The 19552-nt window shown below is 38.9% G+C and overlaps 1 protein-coding gene across 5 annotated transcripts in view; it reads left to right on the forward strand.

Annotated features, from left to right (window-relative positions):
• The window catches only part of LOC135255016 (protein FAM184A-like), a 135399-nt gene that overhangs the window by 23380 nt on the left and 92467 nt on the right, over positions 1-19552 (forward strand). For all 5 annotated transcript variants that reach the window (XM_064335695.1, XM_064335716.1, XM_064335710.1 and 2 more), the window contains exon 4: positions 9308-9489. In XM_064335695.1, the coding sequence (XP_064191765.1) occupies positions 9308-9489 (182 nt within the window). The remainder of the gene's footprint in view (positions 1-9307; positions 9490-19552) is intronic.

A 19552-nucleotide genomic window follows, 5' to 3' on the forward strand; every position in this document is an offset into this window, starting at 1 on the left:
GCCTGCCTGCTGCAGCTATAGACCTTAGAGGTAAACAGCAATGCAAATAAATAGCAAGACTTCCTCGTAGTGCCTAGGCTGTGAGCTTAGACTAGCAGCGAACATGTAGCGAGCAGACATGGTTTAGACTGGCAGCATGCCGTAGCTGGATTGCAGGAAGAAGCGCCGATTTACAAAGCAGCAGATATTGGCCTGCCAGAACTACGCAATGCTCCATTTGTTAATAGCTTTTGAACTATTGCTTTTGCACTTATCAAAATATCAGAATCTCCAATGCAGATGTTTACCAAACGTCACTCACGGCCAGCCATATGCATTTCATGACATTTAATGTATTGATTTTGTTAAAAAGTTACACCAGCTGACCATTGTGGCGTTTCTACTAACTACATTTCTTCGCTTGACTACTGTAGAAAATGTTCTTATCAGCAAACGCCATGTTTCTACATTCATGTTACCTCGCCGTTATCTATCTACACCTACATTATTATGTATGAACTGTCTGCAGCACCCCAATAAAACATTACATTTAAAACGTGAGAAAAGTATATTTATACAACAGTTTTGCTGCGCAATTTCACACATTGCTTCAACCACTAATTACAATGGTCACTACCGTCTGTTTTTTATACCGTTGAATAAGGAAACTCATCTCGCTCATGGTCACTTTATTTTCTTTGCACCATGGGCATAAATTACGGGGGGGATGGGGGGGTTGTAACCCCCAATAATCAAAACCAGCCAATACAACCCCCCCCCAAATAATCATATCATCATGATGAATGAAAAATACTAACTGTTATAAAACATGATAAAGTGGTTGGTTTTCTCGATTCAATGTAATTAGCAGCAAAGAATAACATTTTTTCAACCCCCCCCCACCTCTGTATTGTAAGACTTGGTTGCGCCAAACCCATCCTCCTCTTCCCGCGTCTTCTCAAGCAGCAGTAGTAGCTGGTGCGAGCCGTAGCAAATCGGCGTACAAAATGAGAAGAGGAGCAACAAAAGACCAACCAACAATTGTTGTTAGTCTAACAAAAAGAGAAAAACCTCCTCCCAACAGGAGGTATGCTACTGTAATGCTGCTACCACTCATGAGTCAAATAATTGAATGAAAGTCTTATTTTCTGCTGTGGTTTCATTGTGTTAGCTAGCTAGACTAGCCATCATAGAATCAGACCACTTTTACAGTAGCTACTAGCTAGTTGCGATCAGGTAAAATTGTGTAAAATTAACTTTTTAAACTTTTTTACGCACTAGCCACTGTGTCTGGTAGATTCTCAACTTCTACCAGCCACTCACCTTTTTTTACCAGCCACTTTTTAAAAATCTATATTAAAGCAGTGGCGACTGAGCTGAAAATTGATTGGGCGCAAAACTTTCCTTAAAACTAATCATTGATCTCAAACTGTTTTCATTCATTTTCCTTTATTATCAAGCGTGCCAACGATAGGACTAATCAAATGGCAAGTAACCTAACACAGCGTCTTCATACTGTGTTAGGGGGATTAAATAATAAATTCAATCTAACTGTTAAAAATCCGTTTTAATCACCAAGTAGTTTACACTTAACAAGCAAGATACACCAGTCTGTTATCTACCGTGTTAGCTTACAGAATAACCAGCAAAAACAAACCTGCACTTCAAGTTTGTTTACAATCTACACATTGCAGATATTTGCCATGAATACGAGTGCGGAGAAAGAAGTGCATGTATCCGCAAATAATGTTGATTAAAAATGTGCACTGAAAACGACCGATCCGACCGATGCCAGATTTTTGGGTCCGATACCGATCCCGATTTTGGAGAGTCCTAGCCCACCGATTACCGATGTTTTGACCGATATTTTGTCACAAAGTGCAACATTTTCCAGTCAATTTGAAAAACGTATATTTTATTAAAGTTTCTATATTTAAAAACATTTAACTTATAAGCAAACAAATAAAAATAAACACACAAAGAACTTTTTAGATAAAAAAGTAAAAGATGATATTAAATTAAATATGTATATTAACACCATCTTTAAGTGTGTGAAATCAAAATAACACACCTTGCTTTTACTCCTTTCTTTTCCAGCCATCTATAAAATATTAATTAAAAAAAATCAGTTTTCCAGTTTCAAACATGTATTTTTATGAATATTATTATTATTGTTGTTGTTGTTATTAATTTGTTATTATTTCTTAGTATCTATTCTCAGTACATTAATTATATTTTCTTATTTTATTCCTACTACATGATCTCAAAGAGTAAGACATTATCTAGCGGAGCTATAGAGTGAATCAAGTGTAACGTTAGATGAAATTAAATTGACTGGATGAAATACGTGAAAAAAACTACAATGCGCTTTCGTGCAGGTTACCCGCGCTAACTGTTGGTTGATTCATTTCTACAACAGCAATCCTTCTCTCATGTTATCACGACAAAGCTAGACAACATGGCTTAAAATGATCCATGTTAGAAGTGTTTTATCTGCGTTTTTACTGTCTGGTTAGCTTGCTACGATGACGCGTGACTAGATGACACACTCGCTTGCAATAACGCGTTGGCTATTGACACAGCATCATATAGTAGCTAATATCATTATCTCAGATTAAAAAAAAAACAAATGTGTGATGCATTCAATCACATTTTATTTTGGCTGGTTATTTATTTGAGAATACAGCGATGTCCTCACTGCCACTTCATAAAGGCTTGCTAGCCAGCTAGCTTGCTAAAGTGAACCAAATATGTTAGCTAGCTCGCTTGCTTGATAATGAGGATTGATAAACATAGTGGTCGTATAAACGCATTTAATGAAAAACTTTCACTAAATATACATACCTTTACAACGTTCGAACAGACAAGTACAGATAAATAATCATTGTTTTTTTGTTTATTATACTTATTAAAAAATCGGGACACATCGGCGGCATAACTGCCGATCCCGATGTCGTCAAAAAAGTCAAATAATGGCCGATATATCGGCCACACCGATATATCGGTCGGGCTCTAGTTATAAGGCCTAGGCTACTTGCTAAAACTGCCTATTTGGGGAGAGCAGGCTATATATGATAGTATCGAGTAGCCTATTTTGTGGATTAATTGTATTGATACTCAAGGATAATCAGGGGAAGTTTCCACCACTGCTTAGAGATTAAAACAGATTTTTCTAAATCGCATTTATCATTTAATCTCCCTAACACAATGTGAAGAAGCTGTGTGTCACTTTCTAATTGATTAGTCAGATCGTTTGCATGCTTGTTAATCACTGAAAGTTAATTAAAACAGTTTGAGATCAATGAATAGTTGGAAAGTTTTCAGCTCACCAGTTACCGCTAAAAGGCTAAATACTACAGTAGGAGCAATACTTTTTGCTGGACGGCTCGAACACCTGTCATGTCACCATTTCTCATTGAAATATCATCTCAGGGCTGTGACGCGAGATAGGTTGCCAGGTTACTACCATGTAAATAACGCGATAACACAGTACAGACAAACTTTGGGCGTCCGCCACTGTGGCGTGTGAGCCTCACAAATTGACCAGCCACTCCGGAAAATCACCCGCATTTGGCGGGTGTTAATTTTACACCCTGGTTGCGATTATCTTGCTAGTATGAGGTATGAATAGTGATTAGTTCTAAGGTATATCAAGTGTTTTTTATTGTTAACAAATAATAGTTTAGGTAATTTATTAATTACCCTTAATGCTATGCTTCCAGATTGCGTACATATATGCATACCTATGATTTACATGGCATTCGCAGGAAAACAGAGGGTATATTGCAAAATCTGTACACCAGGGACAGAAAATTACCACAGAATCTTGTTCAGAACATCTTTGTTCAGGAAGTGATAAATATCCATTTTACTAATACTGGAACAACAAATGAATGCATTACAAATTTGGTGCTTTTATCACAAAGTGAATGATTTTATGCTATTCCACTGCACTAGTTGGCATATGCAGATCATGTTGTTTTGGTATGTCTCTTCCCTTTAAAATGTATGCGAAACAGCCATTTAACAGCCTTTTTGCAAAAAAAAATCTCCTGGGGGGGCATGCCCCCAGACCCCCCCCTACATGGGTGGGGAGACCTCAACCCCTCCAATGTTCAACCCAAAGTTACACCCTTGCTTTGCACTATAGTCTGTGATCATGTCAGACTTCACCTAAATGCCCATTCTGCTAACTAGAGCCCGACTGATATATCGGTTTGGCCGATATATCGGCCATTATTTGACTTTTTTGACGACATCGGGATCGGCAGTTATGCAACCGATGTGTCTCGATTTTTAAATAAGTATAATAAACAAAAAAAACATTGATTATTTATCTGTCGGCCTACTTGTCTGTTTGAACGTTGTAATTGCTATTTACTAGAATTATCCAGTAGAGGGAGCTCTAATACAAGTGTGAACTGCAGCAGCTGGTGCGCTACTTCTGTAATAAGACGTTTGTCACTCGTGCCTCATCCAATATTCTCCACTGCAAGAATTGTCTGCACAGATTCGATTGCCGCAATAAAGGTGTGTATATTTAGTGAAAGTTTTTAAATGTGTTTATACGACCACTATGTTTATGAATCCTCATTATCAAGCGAGCTAGCTAACATATTTGGTTTACTTTAGCAAGCTAGCTGGCTAGCAAGCCTTTATGAAGTGGCAGTGAGCACATAAGCAGGGTAGGATCTACATTTCCTGAGGACATCGCTGTATTCTCAAATAAATAACCAGCCAAAATAAAATGGTGATTGAATGCATCACACATTTGTTTTTTTAAAATCTGAGATAATGATATTAGCTACTATATGATGCTGTGTCAATAGCCAACGCGTTATTGCAAGCGAGTGTGTCATCTAATCACGCGTCATCGTAGCAAGCTAACCAGACAGTAAAAACGCAGATAAAACACTTCTAACATGGATCATTTTAAGCCATGTTGTCTAATTTCATCTAACGTTACACTTGATTCACTCATTAGCTCCGCTAGATAATGTCTTACTCTTTGAGATCATGTAGTAGAAATAAAATAAGAAAATATAATTCATTTAACTTACTGAGAATATATAATAAGAAATGATGAGGCTGTGCAAATGAGATCATGTAGTAGGAATAAAATAAAATAAGAAAATATAATTAATTTACTGAGAATAGATACTAAGAAATAATAATAACAAATTAATAACAACAACAACAATAATAATAATATTCATAAAAATACATGTTTGAAACTGGAAAACTGATTTTTTTAAATTAATTTTTTATAGATGGCTGGAAAAGAAAGGAGTAAAAGCAAGGTGTGGAGTTATTTTGATTTCACACACTTAAAGGAGTAACATGGTGGTTGAACGTGACACTTCCCAGTTGTCTTTAGGCAACAACAAAACAAATGTCCATAATTTTTTGATTATTCAGTCATTTCAATATACTTTAAAACGTATTTTTCTAAGCCTAAATTTCCCACTATAAAAGTTCACCCGAACCGTCTGGGCGTGGTAATGAGAACTGTCAGTTAGCTATGATTGACAGACCGTGCCCCGTTACCATAGCTACCCCCATGATACGCGCTCTTTTTGGGAGACTTTTCACAAGCTAGCTAGCTTAGTAGTATATCAAGTGTCGATAGATAGCTAAGGTAAGGAGGTTGACTTATATCCAATTATAATTTTTGCTATCTAGCTAGCCAAGTTAAGATAAAAGCACAACTATAACGTCCTCATAAAAGCAAACAAGCTAGCTAACGTTATCGATAACATTGCCTTATGAAAGCAAACTACCTAGCTAGCTAACGTTAGCTAGCTAGCTAAATGAATATAACCAGAAATAATCTAATAGTCCTTAAAAGGCACTCTAATTTAAGTGAACCTAACGTTAGTCAAATATTTGCACTGTCTTGCCTGTAAGCCAGCGGCGCAAACTATGGGTCTCGAGTTATCCATGGGTTTACGGGGCGTGGAAAGGGGAGTGGTTACTGTGTTTTGACGCACCAAGTTGACAACTTTCTCAACCGGTTGAAAATAGGACGATAAATTTAAAACGCATATTTCTCCAAAAATACAGAACGGACATATTTAATACTTTACTCATTGTGGTTCTTCAATGCCTCTTGTGCAAATAGCACATAAAACCGAGAAAATGTGAAAATCACCATGGTACTCCTTTAAAGATGGTGTTTAATTTAATATCATCTTTTACATTTTTTAATCTAAAAAGTTCTTTGTGTGTTTATTTTTATTTGTTTGCTTATAAGTTAAATGTTCTTAAATATAGAAACTTTAATAAAATATAAGTTTTTCAAATTGATTTGAAAATGTTGCACTTTTTGACAAAACATTGGTCAAAACATCAGTGATCGGTGGGCTAATCGGTTGACACTCCCTGTCAAGTTCCTGTATTCGCTGGTTGTTATTGCTTCCTATGGAGAAAGAGGCAATGTTGTTGGATCATACTCTAACCACCCCAGGCATGGTATCTGTCAGTAGAAAGTAAATAAAATAAATTAAGTTAAAAAAATGTTTTAGAATCTGTTTTATTTTTATTATTACTACATTTTATGAAATGAACTATAAACTGTTTCTAAAAATGTGTTTATTTGTGCCTGCATGCACAGTGTGACATTTGCATTACCTAATCTTAAAACTCCTGTAAAATAGGCCTACATTAACTTGTTTTTTCACTGTTAAACAAGACTAGCACATATACTATTTAAATAACAGTTTTACAGATTTTACTGTAAGGAAACATAAAAATAAACACTAGGTGGGCGTGGTCGATCACGTTACAAAAGTAAGCACTGATGTAATTCTAAGTGTATTTTTTATGTTTAATTTTAACATCCCATTGCTACATAATTTCCCCACATATTAAATCATGGTTATGTAAGCCTGCAAGTTGCCCTTTAAATTAGACAGATCAGCTTGGTTCACTCACATTATACATTACTAACAACTAAACTAAACATTTATTTCACCAGGTTTTGTATGAGCACTTCTCTATTCCTAAATCAGAGGTTCCAAAACAATTCATTCACAGAACCAAACACTGGTTCACATTCAGACAGCGCACTGAATTGTGGGAATTTCAGTTTCTCAAAAATCTTAACAAGGAACGGATTTTCCTAAATTACACAGATCTGCTCGATTCCCTCACATTATAGGTTTCAAAAGAACCAAAAATTACACACTCTGATGGCTAGCACAATAAGATAAGATATATTTTATTGAACCCCGTGGGGAAATTTTTTATTAAAACAACCCTTTTTAGGGGCGACATAGCTCAGGAGGTAAGACCGATTGTCTGGCAGTCGGAGGTTTGCCGGTTCAAAACCCCGCCCTGGGCATGTCGAAGTGTCCTTGAGCAAGACACCTAACCCCTAACCGCTCTGGCGAATGCGAGGCATCAATTGTAAAGCGCTTTGGATAAAAGCGATATATAAATGCAGTCCGTTTACCATTTACCAATTTGTCCTCTGCATTTTGATCCATCCTAGTTACTTAGGTGCAGTGGGCAGCCACAGTGCAGCGCCCGGGGACCAACTCTAGTTCTGAGGCCAGTGCCTTGGTCAAGGGCAACTGCAGGAATGCACCTAACATGCATGTCTTTGAATGGCTATAACAACATCCTAAGTGATAGCCAGCATGGTTTTTGCCAGGGAAGGTCATGTCTGACAAACCTTTTGATATTAGATGGGATCTTATCTGAGTAGGGTACTGTGGGAAGTGGAGTCCCACAAGGATCAATGCTGGGAACACTGCGACTTGGAAGTAATGGTTGATCAAAGCCTTTGAGGTTCTAGGCCCTGTGCTTTTGCAGTAAAAAAAAAAAGGCCAACAGGATGCTGGAATATATAGCCAAAAGTACTGAGTATAAATACAAGCAAGTTACTGTATACTTATCTAATAAAATACATTTCTTAGACCACACTTGTGTGCAGTTCTGGGGACCGTACTGCAAAAAAAGACATAGAGACTCTGGAAAAAGGTTCAAAGAAAGAAAACCAAATTCCTGGTATGAAAGATAAAAGCTATGAGGAAACACTTAACATTCTTAATCTCTTCAAACTTTGTAAAAGGTGGGTTAGGGATGACTTCAATGAGGCTTTTAAATTCATTAAGGGGATTAACCAAGTGAACTATAACAAATTCTTCAGGTTGAGGTCTGTTAGTACAAGTGGACATATATGGAAAAGTTCAGTTTCGCACAGACATTAGGAAGAATTGTCAATGTGTGGAATAGCCTGCCAGTTCATGTAGAGCAGTTGTTCTCAAAATGGGTCCTGGGGGACTGCTGTGTTTGCTGGTTTTCATTCCAACCTCAATAGCAATCCCAGAATTTTAACAAACTGTTAATTTTTCTTAATTAGGTGCTTTTCATGTTTTAGAGCTGGGGTTCCAGAAAGGGCCAGTGTGGGTGCACACACCTGATTCTACTAATCAATCACTAGAGTCATTGCTAAGAACCTTGATTAGTAGAATCAGGATCAGGTGTGTGCACCCACACTGGCCCTTTCTGGATAAGACTGGGGACCACAGCTCTAAAACATGAAAAGCACCTAATTAAGAAAAATTAACAGCATATTAAAATTCTGGGATTGCTGTTGAGGTTGGAATGAAAACCAGCATACACAGTGGTCCCCCAGGACCGAGTTTGAGAACCACTGATAGAGTCAGAAACTCTGGGGGTTTTCTAGACCAGGCTTGATACAGTATTAGATACTAGTACTGTATCTAGCCTGTAGGTAATCGGAGCACTAAGTACAATTTAGTGAGGAATATGGCAAGCATTGTTGGGCTGAATGACCTGTTCTCATCATTTTATGTAATGTAATGTAATGTTATGTTACTATGACTTCTTTTTTAAACTTGCACTGTTCAACTTTTCTGTAACTACTTTTTCTATTTTGTTTTTGTCTTGTTTTGCACATTTTAGAACTTTAGAACACATTTCAGAACTCAGTGTGTCTGTAATAAGCCTTGAAACATTTTCCCTTAGCAGAAACTGCTATAATTTAGAAATTTAGATTTTTAAAAAAATTGATACACTTGTGTCCTTTATTTTAAGAAAATAGCTTTATGGTTTCATAATTTTTATGAAATTATGCCACTGTGAGTGCAGAAATCAATGCTGTAATGCTTGGCGGTAAAAGGTAGTAAAAAAAAATGCAGCCTTTCTAAGACACTTGGCGTGCAAATCAAAGGTAAATAACAATGGTTTACACATGTCCATTATCAGGTCATCTTTGTTCTTGTTTTTAATAAAAATAATTTGGATACATTTGCTTTTTGTGACTAAGCGATTACCTCTTACTCCATGACAACCCTTCCAGGCCAGGTTGGCTCTCTACAAGCCATACAGGTGACCTACGAGGCATCCCTTCGTGAGCTGGAGCTAGAGAAGTCCTGTCTGAAGGAAAAAGTCCATCGGCTGGAGGAAGAGCGAGGGGCAGTCCTGAGCAAGAGCCAGGCACTTGATGATCAGCAGAAGGAGGAGATCCTTGCCCTGGAGAAGGTGAATACATTTCATCTAGCCTGACATAACCCTTAGATATATCCCTAGCAAGATAGCAATGACTAACTGGTCTGGAAATTATCCTTTGAACATGTCAGTTTGCACCTTCAGTAATGAAGGGGTTGGCCATTTTGTATTTACAAATCATAACTCTTGTTTTCTTGCAAGACTAACACTGCTCCTTCATATTTCTTGTTAGTGAAAGGTCTTGCTCACCCACATCTCCCTCAGTATATCAGATCTCATAAAAAACACGTTTTCAAAGTACAAAAATGCCAAGTTACTCACACATACAAGACATACACCGTCAATAACTCATTCATTCAGACTGCCAAAATCCAGGCCTGCCATTAAAAGTATTGATATCAAAATGACGCCAAGTTACGGTACTACAAACAATATAGGCTATCTTGCCTCACCGAAATTTAATAACATGTATTCCAAAGCAATGCTAATATTTCCCCAAATCTTTCAAGTCACTTGGCCCTGTGTGTATATAAGCGTGCAGTACATGGACAGGCCAAACATATGTGTGGATGGCTTTCTCACAGTCAAGATTGATTGAATAGGCATCTATATGTCCAATTTGTATTGGTATGTATGTATTTTGGTGCTCAGCCTTTCTGTTGCGTGAATGATTGTATGTTTCTTGGTATAAATGTCTGTGCGTAAATGTGAATGTAACATGCTGCGAGGGAAATGTCTCCATGGGGATAAAGAAGTTCTCTATGTATGTATGTACAATATGTATTTTACATGTATTTATTGTACGTTGCAAATATACAATCACTTGTACATTTAGTGAAATTCAGTTCAGAAGCAAGTATAAACATATGTTTTCTGGAGAAATATGCTTCCTGTAGTGACTGACCAGCAGTTTTCTACATGAATTTCAATGTGTTCCATGAGGCAATACGAAATATTGAACACTTTGATCTGACACAACGTTTGCATGACATTGTAATATGGTAAGATTACAAAACACAGGGCCAAGTGACTTGAAAGAATTGGAGAAATATTAGCATTGCTTTGGAATACATGTTATTAAATTTCGGTGAGGCAAGATAGCCTATATTGTTTGTAGTACCGTAACTTGGCGTCATTTTGATATCAATACTTTTAATGGCAGGCCTGGATTTTGGCAGTCTGAATGAATGAGTTATTCACGGTGTATGTCTTGTATGTGTGAGTAACTTGGCATTTTTGTATGTTGAAAACGTGTTTTTTATGAGATATCATTTCTTTTTGCAAAGCGTTTTATTACGAGAGTGAGAAATGCGAAGTGACCCTGTAAGAAACGGTTATGGATTATGGCTATCCTTGTGTGAATTTGTACAGTCTGATGAGCGTGTACGTTTAGCAGTTTCGGTTTGCTATATATGTAAAACAGTGGCTGTGACAAATGGTGCGGTGGCATAATTGTAAAAACGCATCAGAAAAGGTGAAATATGGGCAGTGTAGCTATGTAGGCTATTCACGGATTTGACGGGCATCCAACGAGTCTTGATTGACAAAAGAATCAGCAAGCCCATAGAATTAGAGCTGCCTAGGTAGAAACTTGTGTACACTTCTGTCCTGCTCCGTTGTGTGTTATTTCGTGAAGATGCACTTTTAGTGTTTGTAAGGTTTATAAGGCATTTTGATAGGCTTATCTGCAGATAGGAATCCTCTTTGCTGTTTTGTTAAGCTAGAACCGGAAAAGTTGATAGTGGAGAATAGGAGCAGACGCATATGTCCCAGCAGGCTTTGCATATGAGAAAATAACAACAGTGTGAGATAAATTAGGCAAAATGATGAAATTGCGTAGTTGAAACAATATGTTTTTTAGCAGAATGGGCATGTAGGTGAAGGTTGACATGATCACAGACTATAGTGCGAAGTAAATGAAGTGACCATGAGCGAGCTTAGTTTCCTTATCAAACGGTATATATAACAGTCTGTATTTAACGGTAGTTGTTGAAGTGGAGGGTTAAATAACGTGTGCAATCTATTACATTAACGTGTTTTTCTCATGTTCAGTGCTAGTAGTTATACTTATGAGTGAATCATGATTTTAAATGTAATGTTTTAATGCGGAGTTGCAGAACGTGCAGACGTAGTAATTGTTTGTAGCCTATGTGGCTAGATAGAGAACAGGGCGAGGTAACATGAATGTAGAAACGTGGCGTTTGCTGATAAGAAGGTTTTGTACGGTAGCCAAGTGAAGAAATATAGTTAGTAGAAATGGCACAGTGGTAAACTGGTGTAACTTTTAAATAAAAGGAATACATTTGCCGTCATGAAATGCATATGGGTGGCCGTGAGTGAGTTTTGGTAAAGCAAATATAAGCGCAAGAAAACGTTAGTGTAAAAGAGGAAATGATCTGCCTGAGGGCGAGTCGGGATTCAAGCCTTAAACCGGAGGTTTACCAGTCTGTGACTTCGTTAGTACAGCCCCATGCCATAGCTATGCAATGCGTGAAATATCATTAGCAAACCTGCCGGTGGTTTTAAAGAAGAACACAGGCCAATAAGCACAGAAGAGCTCCCGTTGAATCCATATGACTTAGCAATATTGTAGCCGGTTAATAACTGAACGTACAGACGGTAAGTCATAATGCATATGGCTTAGCAATATTGTAGCCGGTTAATAACTGAACGGTGAACGGCGGGTAGATATGGTGCAAAAGCAATAATTGATAAGTAGTAGACAATTATTAGTGAGGGTTGAAGCAGGTTAAAGAAACGTGTTCCTAGCTGGGCTTGAACTTACGACCCCGTGTTCCCAAGACTGTAACCTTGCCCACTAGGCCACAGGCGGACTAGCTGTTTAAACTGCGGAGTTGCAGAACATACATACGTAGTAATTGTTTGTAGCCTATGTGGCTAGATAGAGAACAGGGCGAGGTAACATGAATGTAGAAACGTGGCGTTTGCTGATAAGAAGGTCTTGTACGGTAGCCAAGTGAAGAAATATAGTTAGTAGAAATGGCACAGTGGTGAACTGGTGTAACCTTTTAATTAAAGGAATACATTTGCCGTCATGAAATGCATATGGGTGGCCGTGAGTGAGTTTTGGTAAAGCAAATATAAGCGCAAGAAAACGTTAGTGTAAAAGAGGAAATGATCTGCCTGAGGGCGAGTCGGGATTCAAGCCTTAAACCGGAGGTTTACCAGTCTGTGACTTCGTTAGTACAGCCCCATGCCATAGCTATGCAATGCGTGAAATATCATTAGCAAACCTGCCGGTGGTTTTAAAGAAGAACACAGGCCAATAAGCACAGAAGAGCTCCCGTTGAATCCATATGACTTAGCAATATTGTAGCCGGTTAATAACTGAACGTACAGACGGTAAGTCATAATGCATATGGCTTAGCAATATTGTAGCCGGTTAATAACTGAACGGTGAACGGCGGGTAGATATGGTGCAAAAGCAATAATTGATAAGTAGTAGACAATTATTAGTGAGGGTTGAAGCAGGTTAAAGAAACGTGTTCCTAGCTGGGCTTGAACTTACGACCCCGTGTTCCCAAGACTGTAACCTTGCCCACTAGGCCACAGGCGGACTAGCTGTTTAAACTGCGGAGTTGCAGAACATACATACGTAGTAATTGTTTGTAGCCTATGTGGCTAGATAGAGAACAGGGCGAGGTAACATGAATGTAGAAACGTGGCGTTTGCTGATAAGAAGGTCTTGTACGGTAGCCAAGTGAAGAAATATAGTTAGTAGAAATGGCACAGTGGTGAACTGGTGTAACCTTTTAATTAAAGGAATACATTTGCCGTCATGAAATGCATATGGGTGGCCGTGAGTGAGTTTTGGTAAAGCAAATATAAGCGTAAGAAAACGTTAGTGTAAAAGAGGAAATGATCTGCCTGAGGGCGAGTCGGGATTCAAGCCTTAAACCAGAGGTTTACCAGTCTGTGACTTCGTTAGTGCAGCACCATGCCATAGCTATGCAATGCGTGAAATATCATTAGCAAACCTGCCGGTGGTTTTAAAGAAGAACACAGGCCAATAAGCACAGAAGAGCTCCCATTGAATCCATATGACTTAGCAATATTGTAGCCGGTTAATAACTGAACGTACAGACGGTAAGTCATAATGCATATGGCTTAGCAATATTGTAGCCGGTTAATAACTGAACGGTGAACGGCGGGTAGATATGGTGCAAAAGCAATAATTGATAAGTAGTAGACAATTATTAGTGAGGGTCGAAGCAGGTTAAAGAAACGTGTTCCTAGCTGGGCTTGAACCTACGACCCCATGTTCCCAAGACTGTAACCTTGCCCACTAGGCCACAGGCGGACTAGCTGTTTTAATGCGGAGTTGCAGAACGTGCAGACGTAGTAATTGTTTGTAGCCTATGTGGCTAGATAGAGAACAGGGCGAGGTAACATGAATGTAGAAACGTGGCGTTTGCTGATAAGAAGGTTTTGTACGGTAGCCAAGTGAAGAAATATAGTTAGTAGAAATGGCACAGTGGTAAACTGGTGTAACTTTTAAATAAAAGGAATACATTTGCCGTCATGAAATGCATATGGGTGGCCGTGAGTGAGTTTTGTTAAAGCAAATATAAGCGCAAGAAAACGTTAGTGTAAAAGAGGAAATGATCTGCCTGAGGGCGAGTCGGGATTCAAGCCTTAAACTGGAGGTTTACCAGTCTGTGACTTCGTTTAGTGCAGCCCCATGCCATAGCTATGCAATGCGTGAAATATCATTAGCAAACCTGCCGGTGGTTTTAAAGAAGAACACAGGCCAATAAGCACAGAAGAGCTCCCGTTGAATCCATATGACTTAGCAATATTGTAGCCGGTTAATAACTGAACGTACAGACGGTAAGTCATAATGCATATGGCTTAGCAATATTGTAGCCGGTTAATAACTGAACGGTGAACGGCGGGTAGATATGGTGCAAAAGCAATAATTGATAAGTAGGCTAGTAGACAATTATTAGTGAGGGTTGAAGCAGGTTAAAGAAACATGTTCCTAGCTGGGCTTGAACCTACGACCCCGTGTTCCCAAGATTGTAACCTTGCCCACTAGGCCACAGGCGGACTAGCTGTTTAAACTGGAAAAGTTGCAGAGTAAGAAGGTATGGGTATTTTGCGTGTGTATGCGCGTTTTTGATTGGGTCATGTAGGTGAAGATTTGGCTGGTGTCAGTGAAATGTCCAATGGGGAGACATTGTTAGTGGGATAGGTGGCAGGAAAAATAAGAATGAGAAGAAGAAGAAGAAGAAGAAGAAAGAGAAGAAGAAGAAGAAGGAGAAAACGCAAAATCCCCTTAGTTTGGGGCTTTATTGTGTGGACATGTGAAGTTGTTTATGAATTCTGTCTGTTGAAATGGGGTCAGAATGTACAGAATTTAATGTTTTTAAGGGCTGAGTGTCTGTGGCTGTTGTGGTTATTTCTGTGGGGAACCCTGAAAAGTGCCAAACTCTCGGTGCTGTATAGGTATGGGGCATGCCCCCGCCAAGGCGTAACTTGGCGGGATGGCATACCTGCCATCCCAATATGGAGAACAGAGAAGGAGACATTGTTGAAGCACCAAAAATTTGTGTGATATTGTGCTTCAACAATGGTTGAGACTGTTTACTTGAGTAAACGTGTACTCATAGGTAGATTCTTACTTGCTTAGAAAAAATATTAAATACATATTTGTCTATTAAAAAAATGCAAGCCACAACAAATACAAAAATAAACTAAATAAATATATGACGTCATTGTTGTGCCACACACGCACACACAGTTTGTGGCTTTGTTTATTTGCCCACTTATATACAGCTAAATGCAAGAGTATTATGAAAGTATAACAGTTTTTGTTTTTGCCAAATCCTTCAGCACATTGAGTGAAACAATGAATATAAGGTTATAGAGAAAACTGACAGCCGTAATTTGAGCGAATTTCCATTCCTATTGGGTGATCCATGTTGAAATTATAGCCCTTTTTATACCTAGTACCCCATTTTATGGGAAGCAAAAGTAATGGTACAATTGGTTGATCAGCTGTTTCTTGACCAGCTGTATGTTGCATCATTCAGGCACAAGAAATATAACTAAAGAACACACTGATGTGCTCAATAATAGCAAATGACCTGGTAGACCACAGAATACCACTGTAGTGGATGATGGAAGAATACCTACAATTGTGAAGAAACAATTCAACTGTAGAACAGATAAATACCACTCTCCAGGATGAGAGCGTAGATGTGTCAAAGACTACCATAAAGATAAGGCTACACTAGCATAACCTCAGAGGGTTCACCAACAGATGCAAACTACAGATAAGCTTCAAGAGCAGAATTGCCAGATTAGAGTTTGCTGAACAGTAAATTAAAAAAACTACAGTTCTTAAACTGTCTTATGGAGAAATGAGACAAGTATTAACCTGTACCAAAGTGATGGAAAGTGTGAAGAGACATGATATCTGCTCAACTAGATGCCGCAGAACTAATTTGACAGTGCTTCACTTTGCAGCAGGACGATGACCCAAAACATACTGATAAAGAAACCAAGGAGTTTTTCATGGCCAAAAAGTGGAATGTTCTTAACTGGCTAAATCATTCACTTGTCCTGAAACCAATTGAACATGCATGCATAAGTTGGGAAGTTGAATGTTCTGCCTGCAATGTAATCACAATGGGAGTTCCACGAATGAGTTTTACGAATGGGTGTTTTTTGTAATTACTGTGAAAAGGAGACATGTGCAACCCTCAGGAATCTGAATCCCCTGCCAACAGAACAGTATTCCATAGCCAGCTATAAACTGCTGCCAATGTACATGTTTAATGGTGGCTAAGTCAACAGGAAAACTCGTTTGAACAACACAATTCTTACATGTATGTCTTTGTGAAGGTCTTATCTACAGTGTGGTATACAGCATTAGAGTTTTATGAATGGGTATTTTTTTTTATTAAAGTGAAAATGGGGACATGAGCCTGGTCGATTCCAGTCCCCAACTGCAATGGAATTTTGAAGCTACGGGGCTGCTGTTTGAAGCTGAGTCATTTTGGCACATATTGCGTTTTGAGTGTACGCTTTTCATTAAATGACGCATCCCATAACAATATATACCAGTAAATGCATATAGTATATTAGTTTCACTGCTCAAATACCAAAATATTGGTTCGTTTCGTTGAAGGAAAACAGACAACCCCACACTAAAAGTCGCACAGGTGATGATGTGTTTCCTTCCAACGACAGTAATTACATGCGGAGGGAAGTGGCTAATTAAAAAAATCATATAGAGAACAACAATTATATCCTGGCAAACTGACAATTTATATGTTGTTATTTGATTATACTGTAGCATTTATGACATTATGGATGAAGAATGAACTGACAAAATATGTTTTCTGAAAGATCGGCAAAACAGGTTTGACCTCCCTAGCATAAGTACCAGCTTGCCTCAGACCTCTACCATTGTTCCCATCCAAAAGAAAGACAGGATCACCAACCTAAATGACTGCTGGCCAGTAGCCTTAACATCTGGAGTCATGAAATGCTTTGACTGGTCCTGTCCTGCCTGAAGACCACTACCTCCTACCTCCTCCTACTGGACAATTTGGATGTAGGTCAAATAGATTAGTGTAGGATGCAGTCAACCTGTGTCTAAACCATGCCCTCAACCACTTGGACTCTGCGGGCTCGTATGCAAGGGTTATGTTTTTCTGTAGACTACAGTTCTGCATTTAATCCAGTCAGACCAGAGCAGCTGAACAGCAAACTGATTCAACTGTATGTACAGCCTTCCATGGGATAGGAGGCAGTATTTGAGGCAGGGTCACTACCTGTTGGACACCCTTTCCACTAACACAGGAATTTCACAAGTATGTGTGCTCTCACCCCTCCTTTCTTCTCTTTACACCAATGATTGCTCCTCCAGTGATCCCCTCTGTCAAACTGATAAAGTTTGCAGATGACCCTCATAAGCCTCATCACGAACAACGATGAGTCTACCAACAGGAATGAGGTGGCCTGCCTGGCAACGTGGTGAGCAGAAAATAATTTTGAGCTCAACACTCAAAAAATAGTCTAGATGCAGCTTGACTTCTGCAAAAAATCATTCCTGTATAATCCCTTGGCAATAAATGACACAGCAGTGAATGTTGTGGAATCCACTAAATTCCTGGGTACCACCATCTCTACCCTCAATTGGGAAAGCAATACTACTTCCATCATCAAAAAAGCCCACCAGAGGATGTTCTTCCTTTGTCAGCTTAAAAGACTCAACATCTTGCAACCAGTCCTGACTCAATTCTCAGCAATAACTGTGTGGTTCAGCTCCTGCCCGTGACAAGGACAATATCCAGCGCATCACTCGAATTAAGGAAAGGCTGACTGGTCAGCAGCTGCCCTCTATAAAGGAACTGGATGGCATCAGGGCCAAAAGGAGAGCAGAGAAGATCGCCAATGACCCCTCACACCCAGCCAACCGCCTTTTTCAGAAACTCCCCTATAGGAAGCGCTACTGCGCTATCTAGACTTAGCAGCCAATTTTAATTATCTGTTCTATCTCATGGCTGAAAAATTGTACTCGTTAGCAGATCCAGGTGATTGGAAGAAAATAATGGGGAGGACTTTTACTTTCTAAACATGGATTCGCTACCTCTGCCTATGGATTGCAGAGTTTAGGCAGTCATTGAATGCAAAGGATGTGCAACCAAGTACTAAATATGATGATTTTATTTCAGATTATGTGTGCCATTACTTTTGATCCCTTAAAATGGGGGACTATCTCTAAAAAGTGGTACACAGGACAGGGTACAGAGCCATAAATATGAAAAAAACAGTGTCACTGTTCCAGTAATTTTGTATTTACCTGTATGTGGTGTCATAAGGTTGATAATAGGCTTATTTCACGTGGCCACCATTTTGAAATCCAAAGAGAGGCCGAGGTGGGCGTCGCCCAAGTGGAAACCTGAAGTGAAAGTACGATCAAACAACAATGGCTTGGACCACAAACCTTGAGCTGCTACCACATTTTATGATGAACGACGTCGAAAAATGGGCTGAGGAGGGATGTCGAATACCAAGAGCAGTTTTATTGAAAGGATACAGCAACTGGATAGAGGGGTACATTACTGATATCGAAGGTAAGTTAACGATTTTGCCATCCGTAGGCTATGTGTCGGTGTGCTAGCTTATCAGCAAACGGTGTCATAAAATTTTTCCCGACCGTGAAAACTGCCTTGTTTACATTTTGGACAGATGTGGCTAGTGGGTAAATCTTTCGCTGTTTTCGGCGCAGCACTTTCGACACAAATTGAGAGAGATTTACGAAAGTTTGTTTTTTTATGCATAGTTTAGTAGGATTGATCTAAATGCATTTACAGAATATAGTATTTTTTCCCCAAAGATGGTAATTCTCGACATAATTGTGCCGTCGTGTTAACACATTACTACGGTTGCGAGTCAGGCACTCTTCACGGTAAGAAGAAATTTTAGGATAGCGTTTCCGATTTTGCTTGTGTCGAAAGTGCTGCGACGGAAACAGCGATAGATTTACCAACTAGCCAAATCTGTCCAAAATGTAAACAAGTATGGCAGTTTTCACGGGAAAAATTTAAAATATTGTTAGCAGTTTGATCGGCTAGCGTTAGTCATAAATAAGCTTCATTTAATTTTCTAAGTTTGTGGTAAACTATTGATACATTGCACAAAATGCTTGTTAAGAAATGAAATGTGCTGTATTTTGTCAAGGTAACGTTACATTTTGTGTTAACCAACATTTGTGACAACGTTGGGTCATCGAGCTTAACATTACAGGCTACAATGATTTTTCAGTCTGGACCAGTGAGGTAGGCTGTGTTGTGAGGGCCAAGTTGTTTCGCTCATTGAGAAAAAATGACACCCATTACAATATACAGGCATTTGGGTAGTAGACAAGTGTTCAAGTTCAAGTTTATCTTGTTCAATTTGCACGAATTTGCTTGCAAAACGTTATCACCTTTCCCTGCTGGACAACCTGCACAAGCACTATTATCCTGAGCCAGGTTAAAAGAGCTGGATGCATATTACTAAACACATATGATAGATTACACAATGGTCTGCACAATTAATTGATGGGGTATTTGATTTT

Source organism: Anguilla rostrata, chromosome 1 (assembly GCF_018555375.3).
Source record: "Anguilla rostrata isolate EN2019 chromosome 1, ASM1855537v3, whole genome shotgun sequence".
Lineage (NCBI taxonomy): Eukaryota > Metazoa > Chordata > Actinopteri > Anguilliformes > Anguillidae > Anguilla > Anguilla rostrata.